The following is a 20,276-nucleotide window of genomic DNA, read 5'->3' as shown; positions in this document are numbered from 1 at the left end:
TTGGGGTGCGAGATTTTTTTTCTTTTTCCACTTTTATTTTATACAGCTTAGCATTGTTCAGATCCACAATTTCATTTTGGAACAAGAAGGACTTGTTCACACAAGTTACAAAAAACAGTGAGATGATTATGGCACTGAAAGCTGGAACTATTGAACAATAAAATGTCTATGTAACCTCAAAGTAGTGCGCATTCACACTAGCCCCCTTTAGTTTGCTTTAATGAAATTCTGGTTCGTTTGTCTAGAAAGTCTGGTTTGTTTGGTGAGATGTGAATACTAATCAAACTCTGATCCACCCACGGTCACGGTTTGGTTGGCGTGAACTCTGGTGCGGTACGAATGCATATGTGAACGCCAAGAAAGCGCTCCAGAAGCAGGTAGTGGACTACAGTGCAGGGCATTCTGGGTAAATGCAACCAAAACAAACGTGCTAGCCTAGCTTGCGGGAGAAATGGCTCATTGCCAAAGATGATAATGGAATGCTACAGTCGCTAAAATTTCACACCACTCCAATTTGTTTTACATTTTGTGACAAAGAAAGTTGTATTTCCTTTGTCACAAAAGAAGAAGGAAGCTGAGAGCAACTGTTGTTTCCTTCAGTGGTTCCTGGTGCAGCGAGGAAGGGAACAGGTTTCTCAATTAGCTTGGATTGTTTGACTCAGTGCAGTGTGAAAGTGAACTGCTGAAAATGTAGCAAATGTTGCAATTTTGGTCCCTTATAGAACCGAGTCTACCAGACTATCAGGTGTGAAAACACACTTAGATTCATTCCAAAATTCAAAATTAACAGAGTAACTTTTGAGGGGGGAAAGGCTAAATTGCTAATCATTCATACAAAACAATGGCTCAGAACACACAACTAACTAAAAATATGTCCATTCAGTGAACCTGTTCCAACTGTCTTACTTAAGATAAAAGTTTTGACAGAGCAGGACTGTGAATTTTCCTCACCTGGGTTTGGACGGGTTGCTGTACAGTTGGAGCTGAGGCGTTTTGTATTTTGCTCATTGACAGACGTTGGCCCTGAAGTGAAGTTGGAATCCACATGCTGAATGATTGGTTTTTCATCTTTGGGTAGAGTTGGGCATATCTTAAGTCATGAGACATTTAAGTTTACTGTTTATTCAGTTTTGGTTTATTTGTCTTCAGTCTATATTTTATTACCAATCTCAGTTGTCCTCTGTCCTTCCAGCAGAAGGACAGAGGAAAGATGCCAGGTCTCAACAGTCTTGGGACCTGGTGTCCATGTTAGGCTGTCTACTCCTGCCTGTGGTCATCCTAACACTGCCCGCTCCCCTGGGACCTGTTGGGCCCCCCGGTGCCCCAGTCCTCATGCAGAGATCATTTTATCACACCTTTTCTCATACAGCTCGCTGTGTGTGGTCCTGGTTCAGTCTTGTTCCTTGAGGTGCCAGTTATTAACTTTTTATTATTATTATTATTATTATTATTATTATTATTATTATTATTATTATTATTATTATTATTATTATTATTATTATTAAGATATAGTAAAGCTTTCTATGGTAGTAATTTTTTTTCTTTTTTTGCATTAGAGGATCAACACACACCTTTCTTATTTAAATGTGATTCTGCTTTTCTTTGCTGTATAGAAGAGCTGCTAGGAGAAATGAGTCTCTGTGTTATGTCATATTTATACCCCACAGACACACACAGTTATGGATTACTAATTAAAATGTCCCAAAAACTCAAAAAGTATGCTAAATTAAATATTACTTTCATATGCTTTATTTTTTTAGGAGCCCAGTGATGATCCCACCCCAATAAATAAATGTATTTAAATTAAATTAAAAGTTGTATTATTCTAAATTTTCCAGAGTGAGCTTATGCTACTGCAATAAAAGATACATTTTGAATAATTGTGAGGCTAAAGACATTCACATGTACCAGTCAGTATTTCAATTCTGTCTAATCAGACTGCCCAGTTTTCAATTTCATTTATGTAGATGGGCCGTTTGACCACTAGAGTGCGCTGTAGAATCACACAATTGTGTTTCTTTAGATTATCTTGTTGGTTTCTGATGGTGATGTTGATCTTCACCTTTTCTTTTTCTTTTAGCCAATTTACAATTTGTGTTTATTTTGGAATCTGTACAAGGTCTAAAATGGTCTTAATGGTTTGAATGTTAATCGAAATAAATTTTACATTTCAGCACTTTGTGTTTTGAGTTACTTACAACTTTTTATTATTTTTTTTAGGTGGTCTTAAAAATCCAACTTTTGGGGATGGACACTTCTCAGGGATGGGGTCAGAGTCCAGAGCTCAGACGTTGCAGAGAGGTGAGTGACCAGCAGAGGGAGCCACACTGCTTTAGCTAAAAGTCCCTTAGTGAAACTATGGGATGTTTGAAAGTTTTTTGTTTTTGATCTTTTTTCTTTTTTTTTAACCTTTTTTTCCACCCAAATTAGATGAAATAAAGAGTAATGCTGATTCTGCTCAACATTTCATGGAGTTTTTTACATGCTACAACATAAATGTTAAAAAGATGAGTACTGTAAAGTCTCCCTGTTGGACAGAAGAGATTTGGACTGGGGACACATTACTCGACTTTTGGTCTTTACAGATTCTGAAAGGACTCTGTTTCTCCTTCTTTTTTTGTTCCACAACTAAAAGACCAAAGATCACTCAAACATTATTTATGCTGAGGGAAATAAGACTACAGGATTCATCAAACAAACCTGAGCCAAACCGAACTCAACAAACTCACTCAATAAACTTGTGGAAACTCTTGCAAAAGTGACAGAAAGTACAAACCTACCGTTAGGTGGCAGTAATGGTAGATATTATGAGAAATTGCAGATTACCGTATTTTCCGCACTATAAGGCGCACCTTCAATGAATGGCCTATTTTAAAACTTTTTTCATATGTAAGGCGCACCGCATTATAAGGCGCATAGAATAGACGCTACAGTAGAGGCTGGGGTTACGTTATGCATCCATTAGATGGAACTGCGCTAAAGGGAATGTCAACAAAATAGTCAGATAGGTCAGTCAAACTTTATTAATAGATTACAAACCAGCGTTCTGAAAACTCTGTTCATTCCCAAAATGAATAAACAGCTGTTTTATTATTTTCCCCGAGGTAAAGTCAGTGACGTGGTATTTTCGTGACACAGTTTATCTTTTAACAACAGCAAGGTATAACATATAGTGGAGGGGAACTTTTCCTCGATTCAATGAACACGTAAAAAAACAGTCTGATACTGTTACGGTAAATCAAACGTTAGTGCAATCACAATATATATCCACTTCTGCACCATTGATTCGTTCATGTTAAATTCTCTGGCTGCTGCTCTATTCCCGTGTTCTACTGCGTGACTGATCGCCTTGAGCTTAAACTCTGCGTCGTCAGCGTGTCTCTTAATAGGAGCCATTTTGGGGTCTTTACACAAAACCCAGCGTGCACCGAGTGCTTCTTCTTCTACGGGGGAAAATGAAGTCGGCGGCTGCTTACCGTAGTTGCGAGACCTGTTGTGACTCAATATTGGTCCATATATAAGGCGCACCGGATTATAAGGCGCACTGTCGGCTTTTGAGAAAATTGAAGGTTTTTAGGTGCGCCTTATAGTGCGGAAAATACGGTACAACTGCCAATGACTATCAAGTTTATTTTATTTTATTTTTGGTTATTTTCAATCATTATGGGATTATAATTAGCTAGTTTATGGAATATATGATAGCTCATAATGTTTCTATGGGTTCTGTTTATTTGGGTTAGTCATAGATGTGTGTTTAAATCTTGAAGTCTGTGTTTAATCCCTCAGATGCAGGACAGCAATGAAAGGATGAGACTTTGTGCTTTTTTGTCAATCATGTATAACTTTAGTTTAAATATCGTGGTTTGGCTAATTGAAGCATGTTTAAGTTTCTGCTACATACATACTGTTTTAGGAATAAAAGTGCATTCCTTCACTTATATTACTTTACATATCATGACAAATTAATAAAATCAATAAAAATGACCTGGTATTTTACAGGTTGTAAAATGAGTTAACTCTAACCTTCGGTGTATAAACTCACACATCAGATTCCACACTGATAGCAATAACTGTCAGTGTCTTCCATCAGAGTGCAGGAGTTTCAGCCCACTCTTTATGTAGACATTTGCAGATGTTTCTTTCTGCACAACTCTGTTCATTTCAATCAGGTTGAGGTCCAGACATTGACTGGACCGTTGGAACATCTTGATTCATTTCTGTCAGCCACTCTGTCGCAGGTTTTGCTGCTGCGTTTGGGATCATTATTGTCCTGCTGATGGCCCAGTGAGGACAAAGCGTCAGCTGTCAAACAGGACCCCTCAGATTTTGCAGTAGAATTTGTTATGAACAGATTTACATCATGATCTGATCTTAGTGGAAGGTCGATTGTTTGGTCTTGCTTCACCACCATGCTGGTGCAGTGTAGTATTTGCATGAACATGCTGCGTTTCGTTCTCTCCATAGATGTTACTGCATAATAGGGCCAATCATGTCTGCCCTGGTTCTCCTCTCACAAAAAGTCATTCAAACACAAGTCATACAAATGCAGCTCCCTGCACACCTTACCTGTGCTGCCATTCTTTTTAGTGAGAGACAAGCTTTAGAGTCTGCAATGGAGCTGCAGTAGAAATATCTGAATGACTCAGATATATTGTCTAGCTTGTGTATATCTGCAGTTCTCCTCCTTCCTAACTCCTCAGAGTTCTTTGGTATTCTTCATTGTTGAGTCTCACTTCCTGAGTCCATGAGTTCAGTAAAACTAAGCTCTTTTACAGGGCAAAGAGAAGCTCTGGGCTGCTCCCACCATATGCTCAGTCTGACTCATTAACCGAGTCACAGAGCCTTCAGTCTGCTGCGGGCTCTGAGTAACAGCAAAACATTCAAGGATTCTGGGGATTATTTTAGACAGTGTGTGTGTTCCCGTTAGTGGATAGGGACTGTATAGACTAGGGAAAAGTTTACAATGCGATAATCAACTTTCAACTACACATGTGGTCTGGATTCCTATAGAAGAACAGAAGAGAAAGAAGTATTCCTTTAGTGTGAAATTAGGACTTTAAATACCAACTCCATCTGGGCATCTAAAGAGTGAAAAAAACATTAAAAACAAAGATTTCAGTGTTTAACTGAATAAAGGTTTAACTCTATCCGTCCGTCTGTATCTTCTTTCTGGCTCAGCTCTCTTTTCAACAGAATAGAGCTGCAGATGCAGCACCAATCTGCCTATCGATCTCCTGCTTCATTTTTCCTACGTTGTGAACAAAACACTGAGATCATTAAACTCCTCCACTTGATGCAGAACCTCGTCCCCGTACCAAAACAAGGTAGTCCTTATCAGCCAGTACATTTAGTACATTGGTGTCCTCTTTGGTTTACTGCTCCCTGCTCGGACTTTGACAGCATTTAGAAGAGTTTGAACTAGTCAGACTGTCTGTCTCTCCATTCTGTTGTTGAGGACTACATGATGTGTTCTATGACAGAATAAATAGAGATATTACTGCAGTCTTTTTCTGTTTTTCTTTGTTTTATTTTTTTTACTGTAAATTAATTTTTTTTGTGTGTAGTGGTAACCACTGTGAAATCAAAGCAGTGAAATCATAGAGCCCATTCCCACAAACAACTCTGAAAAGTCTAGTTACCAAAGGACAAGGCTTATTGACCTGGGAATTATTTTGCTATGTTAATGAAATGTTGTTTTTTTAAAATGTTTTATCATGTAGCGTACTATGAACTTTCTCTATGTTCTATAAAAATAAACTTGACTATTTACCGCCCATCCAAAAATGTCATCATAATTTGATTGGACTTCCTACATCTTGGATCACTGCTCCTTTTTTCAAAAAGCTTCTGAAATGTTTAATTTATTCCATTCAGAGTTGCATTCATTTTGAGAATGGGACAGTTGAACTTTCACATGAAAAAGTTAGGACACTTCCTGTCTGCAATAAAATAACGTTACTGACATATAGGCAATAGGGGGCGCTGTAAGCTGTACTAGCACCATACATCTGCTGCCCATACAATGTCAAGTGAAAAGCATCCTTGAGCTCCTAACATATCAAACTACCCATCCCAGGTTTAAACTGTGCATGTGCTGTTTATTTTACTGGCTTTGATTGGCTTCCCTAAAAGATATGTTTTTTTGGTGGGGGTTGTAGCTCATCTGTATGCTTTTGTTTCCAGGCTGACTTAGTCAGATAGACGAGTAAATGTCAGACCATCACAGTGTCCTACTCCCTCTTCATGTAAATGTCATCAGATGATGATGGTTCATCTCTGGGCTTTGATAAAACCTTTAGCTCCTCAGTTGGGTGGAATAGTTTGAACTTGTGACCAGGAGCTCCAATTAAAGCTGCAGGCTGATTTCACTTCCTGCTTATTATCTCTGATATGAGGAACCATCGTTGCCATTAGCTTTGGAGCTACAGCAGCTGGTTCAGTGTGGAGATTTATACATTACATTGTACCGTTAACATAGACTTGTTAGTTTTGCTTGATGATTCTTGGCTTTAATAAAAATCAACAAATAGCAGGACTGCAGGTCAGGCTTTTTGAAGATTGATGATCAGTCAACTGCTTACATTTCTGTTCTTCTTCTGACTTGATTTTTAGACACCTCACATACTGAAAATTACTAACTTTGTGTCTGTTCTCAATAGTAGCATCCACGCTGAAGAGTATTGTCAACATTACCTATTAGTCTAAGGTGCCTTCACTGATTGGACAAAGTTTTCCCAACCTGCTTGTGTAATCAAGAAACCACATGCTCTATAGTAAAAATCAGATAAGTCCAGTATGCGTAAATGATTGGAATCTTCTAATCTCATCATGTTTGTTTGATGTTCATCTCTTTCAGGAAATATGTGGTTTACACAAATGGGCTGAAATGTGTGTAGGCAGACATTTGGAATGAGCAATTCAGACTAATTAAAGCTTTTAAACTCGAATGGTTATCGGTAGTGACCAAAGGAAAATCCTGATCTGTGTAAATCTAATGTCTAATTCAAATTCACACATAAATCTAGACTTTACAACATTTTAAATCAGTCTCTCTGTCAGGAAAAATGTGATTTTTTTGTACTCCATTTCCCCAAGAAGCTGTTGTAGTTAATTTGTTATATCAAAAAGTTCTAATCCAGGGCGTGCCGTGGTGGCGTAGTGGTTAGCGCGACCCGTATTTGGAGGCCTTGAGTCCTCGACGCGGCCGTCGCGGGTTCTACTCCCAGACCCGAAGACATTTGCCGCATGTCTTCCCCCCTCTCCTTCCCCGTTTCCTGTCAGCCTACTGTGATATAAGGGACACTAGAGCCCACAAAAGACCCCCTGGAGGGGTAAAAAAAAAAAAAAAGTTCTAATCCACTTAACGATACTAATTTTTATTACAGACGCAAGTTATCGACTAACCTCACATACTCACTAATAGGCGGCCATTTTCTTCAAAACCTGCGTTTTTACTTGTATCGTGGAGTTGACGGTTTTTTTTTCATGTGCTGTATTTGAACAAAATCTGTTTTTTTATTTCGTCAGCTGTGGCATATACTGACTGAATTAAAAGAAAATTGTGGTTTCTCGCATTATTAAACTTAAGCATCTTTATAATCTCCCCGAAACCCCTAAATCAACCATCCTCATTGGCATTATGTCGTTTTTGATCATGTTAAAATGTTGCTGCATCATGCTTTCCGCTTTTCTAGCATTACATCCTCGCCTTTATATTACACCAGTAGCTTTTGAATAAGACTGCTCTGCCATCCAGCTCGGCTGAATGAGCGCTGATAAGGTCAAACTTGAGGATTTTGTCGAGTGTTTATATTTCTAAATAGAAACGCAACAAGAGCATTTTGCATCCCACACCGGACTGTCTGGACCGTTTCTCTTGTTAAAGGACGCGCTCTCTGCCGTCTTTCTCTTATAACTGGCTCCTCTTGGACGACGAGCGGCGCCCTCTTCTGGATGGCGGCCGAACTACAACACTGAAAGACGGTAGCGGACGTTATCAGTTAAGAGAATTGGAACTAATTCTAAGCCATTAATCAACAATCAAATGTAAGTCGATGAAATGTTTGCACCCCTATTTTTTAGAATTTTTTTTGACAGTTTTGATTACATTTATAGAAAAAGTGCAACAACATAAAACAAACATCTCCGTTGGGACTCCAAACAGATACAATGTTCCGATAGAAATGTATTTAATTTTATTATTATTATTTTATTGCAACCCAGGACAGATTAATCGAAGTGAACAAGACAAGTAGCTATGAAGGATTGTTTAGACGTGGTTTTGAGTAGACTATGATAACGTGTGTTTGTCTGACGCAGCGTACACACTTTGTGATTCCACATCCACTCAGCATGATGAGCTCAGTCCCTCACATTCCCAGACAACCCACTCAGTAAGGTCACACATCTGGCTTTGTGTGTTAACTTTCGACGACCTGTTTAGCACATATGAGGTCATGAACTACAGACACACACACCACAGCTTCCTGGCAGCACTTAGTGCAATCATGTTTGACCTGGCTCTCCATCTGTTGTACCTGAGTCTGTGTGTCTGCAGATGGGGAACACGTGTTTGAGTGAGTAAGTCTGCTGCTCGTTAGAGCCTGAGTATTTACTCATAATAGAACTCAGCTAATCTTTGCAGTTGCGCAATAACAATACCACTGTGATGATGGATGGAACATGACAGAATACTGTATAATTGACTGAGCAGAAGAAGCTCTTATGGAGCGTTAGATTGTTCTCTTGGGTTATGAATCATTTCTGCTTATGGTGGTTTATTATTTTACCAGCTGGAACCACCATGCTGTTGATATTCAACACGACATAAAATACATAAATCAGCACCATCAGCTTAAACTTTAAGCAGCACTATTTAATTTAAGCAATTAGATCTATATTGACTTTATAAAATAAATCATTCAGCTTAAACTTATCACATTGGGTCGTATGTTATGTCATTGTGAAATGATGTGACAAGTAAAAGGAAAATGACATTAATTTTAACACTTGTTTTTATTTTTGTTACAAACAAAATCTGAATATTTTGGTATGTCTTTATAATCACCTTATACTTTGATATCCTGAAATAAAATACAGTGAAGTTACTTTCCTCCAAAAGTTACTTAACCCTCCTATTATGTTAGTTTCTGAGGTACAGCAATAATGTTCATGCAATAGTGTCAGAAACCAAAAAATTCCTCCTAAACATTTTTGTATCTGATTATTAACTCCAATACTAACCATTTCAATCAATATTTGTGCAATGATGTTTTTTTTTATTTCTCAGAAATTAAGGATCAGTGACGACAACCTACTCATTTGGACATGAAAAAGTAGAATTTACATTTTTTATGTCCACTGTTAAAAACATAGACACAAAAAACAATAATTTCCTTGAAATTGATCTTTGGTAAATTTTTTTATATTACACTTTTTTTTTTCAATGGGTGATCTTTATAATTGAACTTGAGACACACGTACTATTCAGGGTCAAATTGACCCGCTGATTAAAATCAAGATAAATGAGTCATGCAGAGAGTATTTATGTTTCCCTCCACTTCTGCTGAGTGTCACTCAGTGTGGGTGGAGTTTATCCACTGGAACAGAAAAGATTCCCGTCAAAAGTTGTATGTATGAACACCTGCTTTCTCGCAGTTTCCTAGTGAAGTAAAGAGAGTAGTGAGGGGGTGTACTTGTGTGTGTCTGGGTGTGTATGTATGTGGGTTGTGTGTGTGTGGTGAAATATGGTTCATAGCTACAAGGAAACATATAGAATTGGAAATTTTTTAAAATATTTTTTTGCACTTTAACCTGACTGCCGGGTCAAATTGACCCGAACAGTATCTATGTAAAAAGTAGACGCAGGGGGTGGTGCAAATGTGTAAAATGAATAAATTTTCAATTTCTATGTAGAGTGCACCTATTAAGACATAAAAAAGTTTCATGGAAAAAAAAATACTTCCAACTATTTAAAAAAAAAAAGTTTAACTTTAAAACAGGTCAATTTGACCCGGAACATAACAGGAGGGTTAATACATAAAAACTATTGAACTGAATGGTTTTCCAGCTACATCTAAAAATTGGACTATCAAAAAAAAAAAAAAGTTTAAATATTTTTTGTAGTTTCAAAAAGTGTCCTCTTTGTCCAACTAGCTAAATTTTATGTCGGCATGAACAATGCGAGTTCATAACGCGTGGAATATGCTAGCCAACAATAATTAAACTCCAAACAGTCCTTTACAATATTAATATTTCACCCACTGATTGCTATTGTTATATAATTGAGGTATTTTGTGCTTCCAAATCCTATAGCGCATAAGTAGAACAACTTATTACCTCTGTAATTATTCTGAATATGTGGTTTTGTGTTTTCAGCTAAACAACACATCAACACCCTGGGTCACCAGCTTCAGATGAACCAGCACTGCCTGGACACGGCCTTCAACTTCTACAAGATGGCCCTCAATAAAAGCCTGACACGCGGCCGCAAGTCTGATCACATCATGGCCGCCTGCATCTACCTGGTCTGCCGCACCGAGGGAACGCCTCGTATCCTTTCTGTAACCAAGTGTGCTATGTGTCGATGAGTATATTCTTTGATCTAAAGAAAAAAACCATCAGTCTTTTCTCATGGCAAAACAAAAATTTACGACTAAATACCAAAAAGCCACCTTATTTTACTTATTTACCAGAACATGTCATCAAAAACATTTCTGAATGGAACATCCTAGAGTCTCTGGGATCAATCTGAGGAATGTGTGCACCACTACTCACTAACTGCGGTGAGATGTTCTTGCATGTAGAGCTTATTCCACTGCTTCAATTGAAATATATTTAGAAATGGTCTTGGTAGTTGACATCTTGAGCTGCCTTAATACAAACCTAAATGTTACAGCGGACAGGAAGTACAGGTAGAACTTTGGGACTTCTTGATGAACATAGAACCTCTTTACATTTGGGCTAGGCGTGTCTATGCCGTGCCGTTCCCGACACGCCTGGCCTGTGAGGATGATTGGGTTACGCAACCGCCGGCGGGTTTGTTATTCTGATGAAAGAGAGGGGAGCAGGCACTGTGAGGCCTTTGCTCCTGCGTTGTTGACTCAGCTTCTGTTTGTGTCTGTGTTTCTGTGTGGGTTCATTTCCACAGGCCTTTCTGTTCACGCATGTTTGGAGGGATAAGGCTGTGGTAAAAATAGTTGCCTCCCCTCCTCCTTTTCCCACAGCTGGGTGAAGTTGTAGAGATGATCAGGACATAAACAAAAGGAGGAGGAGGAGGAGGAGGAAGGCTCAGTCTTACCTGGAGTTGAATTTAATGAGCACCAACAGCCTAGAGATGCTCAACAGTCTGGAACACAGATCCATTTTTAGACCTCAGACAGATTATGCACACACAGCCAGTTCTGCTTCAATTTTTGTTCTTCCGGCCTACGTTCTGTTTCCTTTAAACTTTATAGCGTAAACTTTTTTGCCACTTCCCCTGTTATCGAGTAGAAATAACTATCAAGCGCTTTGAACTTCTTGCTGATCTGACTCGACCATTAAGCAGAACATTCTTGTAGAAGGCCAGCAGCATCTCCATTAGCTATTTTTAAATTTCCTCAATGAGAGAGGTCAGCCCAGTTACTAAAAGAGGCTAAGCAACGCCGAATCTCTGAACTGGGATGCTACTGGGCTTTCTCTCGAGGGAGGAAAGAGCTGCTTAACATCAGCAGGTTGCTGTGGCCTTGTTCTAAATCTGAACGTTTTGTTCCTCCTTAGAATGGAACCGCTTGCAATCAGACCACCGAGTCTCTTGAATCTTAAGGACTTCTGTTTACAGAGTCCCACACATTGTTGATATGTTTGAGAAAAATTAAAGAAGTACCTCTATGAAAATCTGGAGCTTGGACAAAGAAAGATTGTGGGCCACAATCAAACATATTGCAAATGGTTGTTTTTGTTTAAGCTAGTTCCATAGTAGATGCTCTTAGAGAACTACTGAGTGTTTGTTGGACTTCCTCATAATTCTAAGTTAGTGTCAAAGGTGACGGTCATTCTTTGATCTCCACAAATATTATGTTTTGTAAATGCCAGGCCAGAGAGGATAATATCTTGAACCACTGAGGACTGAGGAGGTTTTGAGGATCCTCCAGGTGTGTTTAGGGAGGCAGAAACTCTGAAGTCTGGTAACTGCTTTTTGAAGGCGGAGCTACATCCACCCAGGCGTTTTGCACAGATGAATGGTTGCTAAGGAAGATTAAAGGATTTCTCAAACATGTATGAAAGAATCAAAGCAACACTCCGGGTATGTTTTTCATGAGGGAATAACATGTTATGATGTAAAGCTCGGAAAAGTTCTGCCGTACTGCTCCTTTAACCTGGAAAATCCAATTGGGATTAAAAACCTAGAATCCTGGCCAAGAGGCGGCAAAGATTACACAACAATTACAAATAGTTACACAGTTAAATACCATACAAATAATAATTATTAAAAACAGTCACAATTTTAAGAATTTATCTCTAATCCTCTGTCTGGACTTAAAAGTGCTCAATGAAATTAGTTCAATTAATTTCCAGTCTTTTTGCAACATATGTAGATGGAGCAGAGTAAACAAAGGCAGTTGTTCCCAATTCTGTGTGGGGAAATGGGACAGAGAACAAGAAATGATCATTTGAACACAGAGTGAGAATCAATGTTTCTCTGTGTGATTAGATCACAGATGTAGGAGGGCAGCATCCCAAGCAAGGCCTCAGAAATAAGAGTGTACCAATGTCTCAACCTTCTGGTGGACATAGATGGCCAGTTCCCTCGAGTGGAATGATGGGTCAAGGCTTTACAGTTTGTAACAAACCCCAGAGAAACATGATGGATAGATAGTATCAACTTTTTAGCAGCAATTGTGCTGAGGCGTTCATATATAACAAGTCTCTGTAATCTAAAACAGATAAAAATGTTGCTGTGACCAGATGCTTATTCACCTTTAACCAATGACACCAATGACATTTGTTTCAAAAGAAGAAACCCAATTTATGTTTAATGTACTGCGTGGAGGAATGCAGTGATGCTGTGATGCATTGTTTTCTGGTGACAGCAGTAAACCAGCAGGCCCGGCAGTAAACCAGAGCCATGGCTCGCTCTGGTTCGCAGCCGGTCCGGTCACACAGTTTTACTTCAGCTTGAGGTGTTGCTTTTTTTAAAACTGTGGCCATTGGCTTTGGATTCCATCCAAAGTACGTAAATACGTAAGTACGTAAATAATTGTACAGTTGTGGTATGTCTTATAAGTCTTTACCTCTAAACATTCACATTTTATTCAGATGATGGTGCTGCAAAGCTCCATAAAATGCTCGTCATTTTATAGCACAGTTAAGTAACTGCTACCTTCAGTTTCTATGAATTACAGCATACATCAAAGATAACTTAAAAGAAAATTGAATTCACAATTCTAACGCTTTGAATTTGGGCTTATGTCCCTTCAAGAAGCTCCTACTCTCTGACTCTGCCTTTGGCATGTCACCACAACAATGCTGCTCCATTATGGCATTTACACCAGCTCTTTGGAGAGTTGGACTGATAAGTAGTTTCTATCATGAGCTCAGCCCATTTCCAGCGAATGTTTACTAATTGCTGCTACTAGTCTGGAGGAGCTGAGTGGGGGAGGGAGGTGTACACTGAGAGGCGGAAACTTGGCTGGAGACTGCAGCTCAGAGGGTTAGGGGTTAGGGTTAGGGTTAGGGTTAGGGGGAGCTTTGTGGAAACAGGGGGAGCTTTGTGAGAGTGAGCATTTAGCCATGCCCGAATGGTTGCCATGGGAGACTGAAGGATTTCTCAAACATGCATGAAAGAATCAAAGCAACACTCCAGGTCTGATTTTGATGAGGAAATGACATGATATAAAGCTGACCATTTTCAATTTTGCATATTTCCCCTTTAATAAGCACATAAATGTCACATTACTGTTCAGAGTACAGGTGGAGCATTTGGGTTAAGGTGTGGATGAAGCAAGACAATAGTCACTAAACAAAGCTAAGGAAATTCTTAGTTGTTTTCAGAGATCAAAGGTAAAATTGCTGGACTGGACCAAACACCTGACTTTTATCCAAATGAAATTTTCTACAAAGACATTAAAACTTGATGGCTAAATGGTTGATCTTATCTACCTGAAAGTTTTTCATTGCTCATATGAACAGCTGTGCTTTTTGTTTTACGTCTTAGAACAATCTGTCCTAAGACGTAACTCGGCATTAAGATAAACATCTGTAAGCTCACCACCCATCAAACTGGACCTCGTGTCCTTCCTGGTGCTCAGGAGCAGAACCCAGATGTGTGTTTAAGGTTCTCCTGGTTTTGGTTCTCCTGATCAGTTGCAGGTTGTCCGTTAATCTCCAGGTGGCGTGTGCCGGGATTATGTTTTCCATCTCATCTGCACGCCTGCTAATTCTATTGTGAGGCCCGTTTCAGAGGAGCCTCGTTAATCCAGCCTGACACCCTGGAGACAGGTGCACCTGTCGCCACGGAGACACTGTAACCACGGCAACCAAATGTCTGCGCCAGCTGAGCAGTAGGAGGAAGAGATATCCAGAGGCTGATGTTGCCGAAGCGGTGTGTTTTTGTGAAACACTTTTTGGACTAGTATGTAATTAGGATTTTTTTTCTTTTCTTTTTTTAAGACGTTGGAAATTAAAATTAATCCCAATTTGACAGCCAGACAGTCGCATCAAAAGCAACAATTTAAGTGAGTTCATGAAAATCTTCCTTATGTTCTTCATGTCAGTTACTCAACTTCCTTTTTGGTTTGTTTTAGGGTGATTTCACTTTAATCCTTTTCATTTTCAACCGATATGTTGTAGATTATACATGCATATTTAATCCTAAAATCCTTTGGGTTTGTAAAAGTATTTCTGCGTTGATTTTAATGAATCGCGATGAGTTCAAATCATCACTCCGCCACTACCGTGCTTAAAAGAACTGCTCTGCATTGAGTGTTGCTCTCATTAGAAAACACTAAGCATGTAAAGAGCACAGAGTGTATGATACAGGAACATTTATCTGTTTATTTTCTCAAAATATTGTTTGAAAGAAAATATTGAAGTGAAGCATCATCAGCCGTAGCTGTCCTTTCCCATCTGTGGTCAACCTTTCTGTGTTCCTCCTTTCATCCTGTTTGCCTTGACCTTTCTTCCTCAGACATGCTGCTGGATCTCAGTGACATTTTGCAGGTATGTTATCGGTGCAGCGCTGTGAAAAATGATTTCAAGTTTTAATGTTGGACGGTAACCGGAGTAAATACACAAACCTGATTTCATCTACCAACTTGGGTGAAAAGCTATCTGAAACAGCCCGGCTCTGTGGGGGGTGACAGTCATTTCCCTGCCATTGGAAGTAGAACATTTAATCAATTTTCTAGAATTATTGACCTAAAACATGCTGCTACATCTTGCTGAAAAGTTTAGTTTTTGTTTTAATTAAGATATTTGCGTATTTCTGCGTTTCTGCCTGCACTAGGAATTAGATTTTTAAAAAATACTTGATTTTGTGCTTTTTGCAGTGCATTTGAAATCAGTTTGATTTGAAAACATTTGTGACAAATAGAATCTTTTTTACTGTGCCGTTTAAAAAAACATACAAAATAAAATTTTGCTTTGCTATAAAGTATATTTAAATTGCTTATGGTTTCCTCTTCTGGCTTTTACAAGGCTAACTAACCATTATGAGGGTAACTCCATTATGATTTACTGAAACAATCGTAGCGTGCTTACCTCTAAAAATAAATGTATGCTTCCTCTATTTTTTTTCCATTTAATTGCCAACAAATGTTCATAAGGTGCAGAAAATGGCTCCTCGCCCCTCACTAGGTTGTGCCTAAAAGCAGCTCTTCCTCACCGCTCAGCCACATGTCTGTTCTGTGCAATAAAACCTGAGGTGTGTGTGTGTGTAAATTTAGAAACCTCCATTAGTCTACATATTTAATGGCAGCTGATTTGCAGTGAGTGGAGGGTGTGGTGGTCATGGTGGGACATTTCTTTGAGTCACAGCTGGTCAGGAGCTTTTATTTTTATGCTCCCAGCTGTCCTGCAGTAGCTGGCGGCCTCTCCTCCACATCCCCCGCTCTATACACCCTGGTATTTGGAGGCTGAGGGTTGTCTTTTTGTGGCAAGGGGCTCAGAGGGGGGTTATTAATGGTGGGTGTTTGGGCAGTTGTGGGCCAGTTCCATTCCACTACTTGTGTTTTTTAGTGGATCCACGCCCAAGCCACTTGATCTTTCTTGCATTATCTGAATGACTGCGCCACATCAAAAACATTTCCTTTAAATATCAGCTGTCTTCTGCAGCTTTTGTGAGGCATTTTCTGCCTGTTGCTGTGCAAAGAAATCTCCGGATGATGGGATGTGCCGGTGGATGTACGCAAGCTCTCTCTTGCCACAAGCGTCAGCATCATCTCTGCGACTTTATGTGCTAGAGATCAACTTAAAGTGGCTCAGAATTGTAAAATGATTACATTTCTTACAAATAAAAATATGAAACTATGCAGGCGTTTTCATCCAATCCACTCAATCAGTAGTTGCATTTCCATTGAGCGTCTAGTTGCGCAATTTCACAATTGGCCACATCAAAATTGGTTTATTTCACAAAACTGCAATGGAAACTGTTTTTTCACATCACACAAGTCACATGACCAGCAGCCGGATGTTGCCACTGGTCCAAACCCCGAGGCAGAAGGTAGGAATTAGTAGGAGGATCATGGCGTCGCATGATTAATTTTTAATGACACTTATCACGTGAACAAGCTTATTCATATGTGTTTTTATTTATTTAATGGAAACATCGCAACTGCAAAATTGTGTTTTGTCGATATTAGCGGGATGTTGACAATTTCCGCAGGCGCTATTGTAATGCAGCTACTACCACTTTTCAATCACAGCTTCTTTTATTTTCTGTCATTTCTTTTTTTCATCAGACTGAATGTTTTCCTCGTTCTGTGTTGCAAAATGACTCAAACTGTCTGTTATGTGTTTCAACTTCTAAGACTTCCCGCAAGTGATCCAAACCGTTTTATGCCTGAGCTACTCTAAGACACGATTGTGCTTTGATCTAAACCATTCCACGTGTAAGTTACTTTCCTAGGTTCTTCAGGGTCAATACAGATCAAACATTTGATTTAAAAAAAAAAAAAGTTCTAAAAGTTCTGGTTCACAATATTTCCTAAAACCAGTATGGGTTTTAGGGATTTTAGGATGCCTTTACTGTATGATCGCCTCTTAAATTTACAATTTATTTAGCATAATACTGACCTTGTTCTTGTGATTATGTTACTGTACAATTACTATGTTTTCATTTTAAAAAGCATTGAAACAAAAGAGGCTTAGTTTTAGGGTGTAATAGATGAAACTGTTCCACTGTGCAGCCCCTTTTTTACTGTTTTGTTTTTAAACAATGAAGTAATAAAATAGGATCTGTGCTTTCATATTGCCAAATGGTCATTAATAACTAAACAAAATGATGTTGAACTAAATCTGTAAATGTTTATGATCCATAAAACATTGTAACATTGTCGATATTTTTGACTGCTTGGACTCAAAATGTTAAGTTTTATATCAGTTATGCAGAAAAACCTAAAAAACCCCCAAAAAACTAAGAAAAAATCATAATGTATTACTTTAAACTTAAAAACTAAGCTTTTAAACTATGACTTTCTTTGTTTAGTAAAAAAAAACATAACTGAGGGCTTTTTTAAAATAAAGGATGATAAAACAAAATTTTTTCAATAATATCGTCCACACATCAAAGAGTTGTCTATTTTGGTTCATTTCAGTTTGTCTTTGCCTCCTCCAGTGTGTTCACTCAGTGGATTGGTTTAATTTCCTAACCTGCTGATCTCTGATCAGGGCAGATCAAACAGGGTTGATTTTTGTTCACTTGAATAACGGTAAGAACAGATTTTAGCTGTTACTGCAAATGTTTTTTGTTTTTTTTAATTCTTTGTACTTTAGAGGTTGCTACTCGCCACAGGCTTTGTTTTTTTTTATGATCAGTTTTTTTATGCTGACATTTTCATGTTGGCATATGTCTGCATTTCCACGTTTGAGTCTAAATTCCTTGCTGGAATCCAGGGTCCCTGCTGACTCCCTAGGGTGCTGCAGTGAGACTCTATCCATCTGTCTGGCCTGGACGCCTGGCCCTCCTTAAGCACCAGGAGGTCCGGGCAGACTGTCTGAAGGAATGGCAGAGCTTTCACTGGAGGTCATGACCTTATTCTCTAGCCTTTGCGGCCTTCTGCTCCAGATTTCAGCACTGAAGCCCCCCCTCCTGCCCCAGGTCTTAATTTTGGGCTAACTCTGTTACCTCTGGAGGAAGACAATAGAATGTTTCTCTGTCCCTTTGTTATTCCACAGTATCCATCAGTATGTCCTTTCAGAGGGTGGGTTAGGGGGTCGAATTTACTGCAGAGCCTTCTGGACGGCCAGTGGGCTGAAACACAATGAAACATCTGTGATGGGCGGTTCCGACGCAGACTATTGTACCGCCCCGCTAGGCTTCACCCAACTCCACCCACACAGCTCCTCCTGCTTCCGTCAGCTCCACGAAGTTTCAAAGAAACTCTTTGATCCCCTAATTTATTCATTATCAGTGAGAATGATGCTTGAAGTTTTTAATAATGCCACAAAGAAAATGCACGGCAGAGATTCATTTAACAGAATGTGGCTCTATTTATCAGACTAAATAAGTTAAGGGAACGTTGCTGTTTTTTGTGTCCAGCTTGGAATTTTATTTTATTTGACATGGTTGACTTTGGTATGGAAAAACAAAATGGGTTGGAAAATATGAGTAATTTCCGACTTTATTGTGGATCCTACTGTCGTGCTTCTTTCCTCCCTCAGCATGTTTAGCGGCATCAGAGTTCAGTATTCACAAATTCACCTTCTCACAGATTCTTAAAGGGGCAGTATTAGTTGTTTTCCAGCCACAAAGTGTCATTTGTTGCACAATCAAGTAATTATCACCTCAGGTTGACATACTGATCAGTGACAGGAAACTCAAAGCATCTAACTTTTTTGAGAGTGTTTCAAAGCTGGGATGAAAACATAAGAAATACTCCAAAAAATGAATTATGGAGGGTTGGGTTTACTGCTACACCGAGTTACACTGGCCAGGTTAGAGGGAGTTCAACCCATTTCTCTGTCAGCTGGTATATTGTTATGGGTTCTCACCGAATTGTTCCCATGCTTCACTTTCATTGTGGCTTTATGAAGAAATACATGTTCTACTTTGGATTCTTGTGTTTTCTTTTGAATTGTTTGTTTGCTGGTGGTTTTTTCCTGTATTCTTTTTTTATGCTGTGATTAAACTGACAGAAGAAGCCTAGCCTGGATGTCTAACAAACTGTACACATGTTTTAAATGTTGCCTTTTTTATAAAAAAAAAAAACAAAAAACTTTTTGAAGAAGTACATTCAGTTCAGATGGAGACTAGTTAACAACTATGTATCAATTTGAGTTGTTACAGTCTGCATTTTGGGAAAATCATTCTCCAGAAATGTAACTTCCAATGATGTTGACTCATTTACTGGCTGTCAATACACCATCAGCTTCTGTTGTTGCTGGACCTCACCGCTGCTTTTGGTACAGTAGATGACTGTATTTTGCTTGACAGAATTATTTCAGCATCTCAGGACTTCAGTGGTAAAGATATTACTAATCAAATTATTTTTCTTGTATTTTGCACCATTTGGTCTGATTCTACCATCATGTGGAGTAACCTCTCACCTATATATGCACATGTATGTGCATTACAAAATGGATCTGAAACATCTGGACCACTCGTTGCCTTTTACTTGCCCTGTACATAAAGGACTGACCAGCTTAGTCTTTTTCCATTTGTAGAATAAGAGCAGATCAGATGAAACCTGTCGAGATCCTCATTCATGTCTGCCTTTTAAAGATTAGACTATTGTTAGAAACTATTATCAGGTTTACCAAGGAAGACTCCTTGGAGCTACTTCTCAGTGAGCGCTGGTAAAAACTTGACTCCTCTATTAAACTTTTAGCAACATTGTGATGATTTCCTGAAGGTGAAGTATCAAACCAGGATTTTTTTTAAAGAGGCAAAGGCCCAGCTTCAAGGCATTAAATTACAAGGTGAAATTTCTTTTAAGTCATTTGATATAGGTAGCATTTTTATAATAAGTGAAGTTAACATAGCTACTTGATTGTGCTATAAAATGGCACTCATGGTACTGCACCTTTAATCAAGTTTGCAAAACTAAAACAAATTTTTATTTGAGTGTCTTTGCTTT

General features: G+C 38.8%; 2 protein-coding genes across 2 annotated transcripts in view; both read left to right on the top strand.

Annotated features, from left to right (window-relative positions):
• Positions 1-20,276, top strand: part of LOC116708618 (MAP/microtubule affinity-regulating kinase 3-like) — a gene marked incomplete at its 5' end in the record, with an annotated part of 485,947 nt that overhangs the window by 127,580 nt on the left and 338,091 nt on the right. The gene's annotated exons all lie outside the window — the stretch shown is intronic.
• Positions 1-20,276, top strand: part of brf1a (BRF1 general transcription factor IIIB subunit a) — a 78,712-nt gene that overhangs the window by 1,888 nt on the left and 56,548 nt on the right. The window contains exons 3-5 of the mRNA XM_032546500.1: positions 2,221-2,301; positions 10,378-10,551; positions 15,170-15,201. Coding sequence (XP_032402391.1) covers positions 2,221-2,301; positions 10,378-10,551; positions 15,170-15,201 — 287 coding nt within the window. The remainder of the gene's footprint in view (positions 1-2,220; positions 2,302-10,377; positions 10,552-15,169; positions 15,202-20,276) is intronic.

This window comes from Xiphophorus hellerii, chromosome 19 (assembly GCF_003331165.1).
Source record: "Xiphophorus hellerii strain 12219 chromosome 19, Xiphophorus_hellerii-4.1, whole genome shotgun sequence".
NCBI classification, from domain to species: Eukaryota; Metazoa; Chordata; class Actinopteri; order Cyprinodontiformes; family Poeciliidae; genus Xiphophorus; species Xiphophorus hellerii.
The sequence above is the reverse complement of the archived record's forward strand: the minus strand, read 5'-3'. Positions and strand labels throughout refer to the sequence as shown.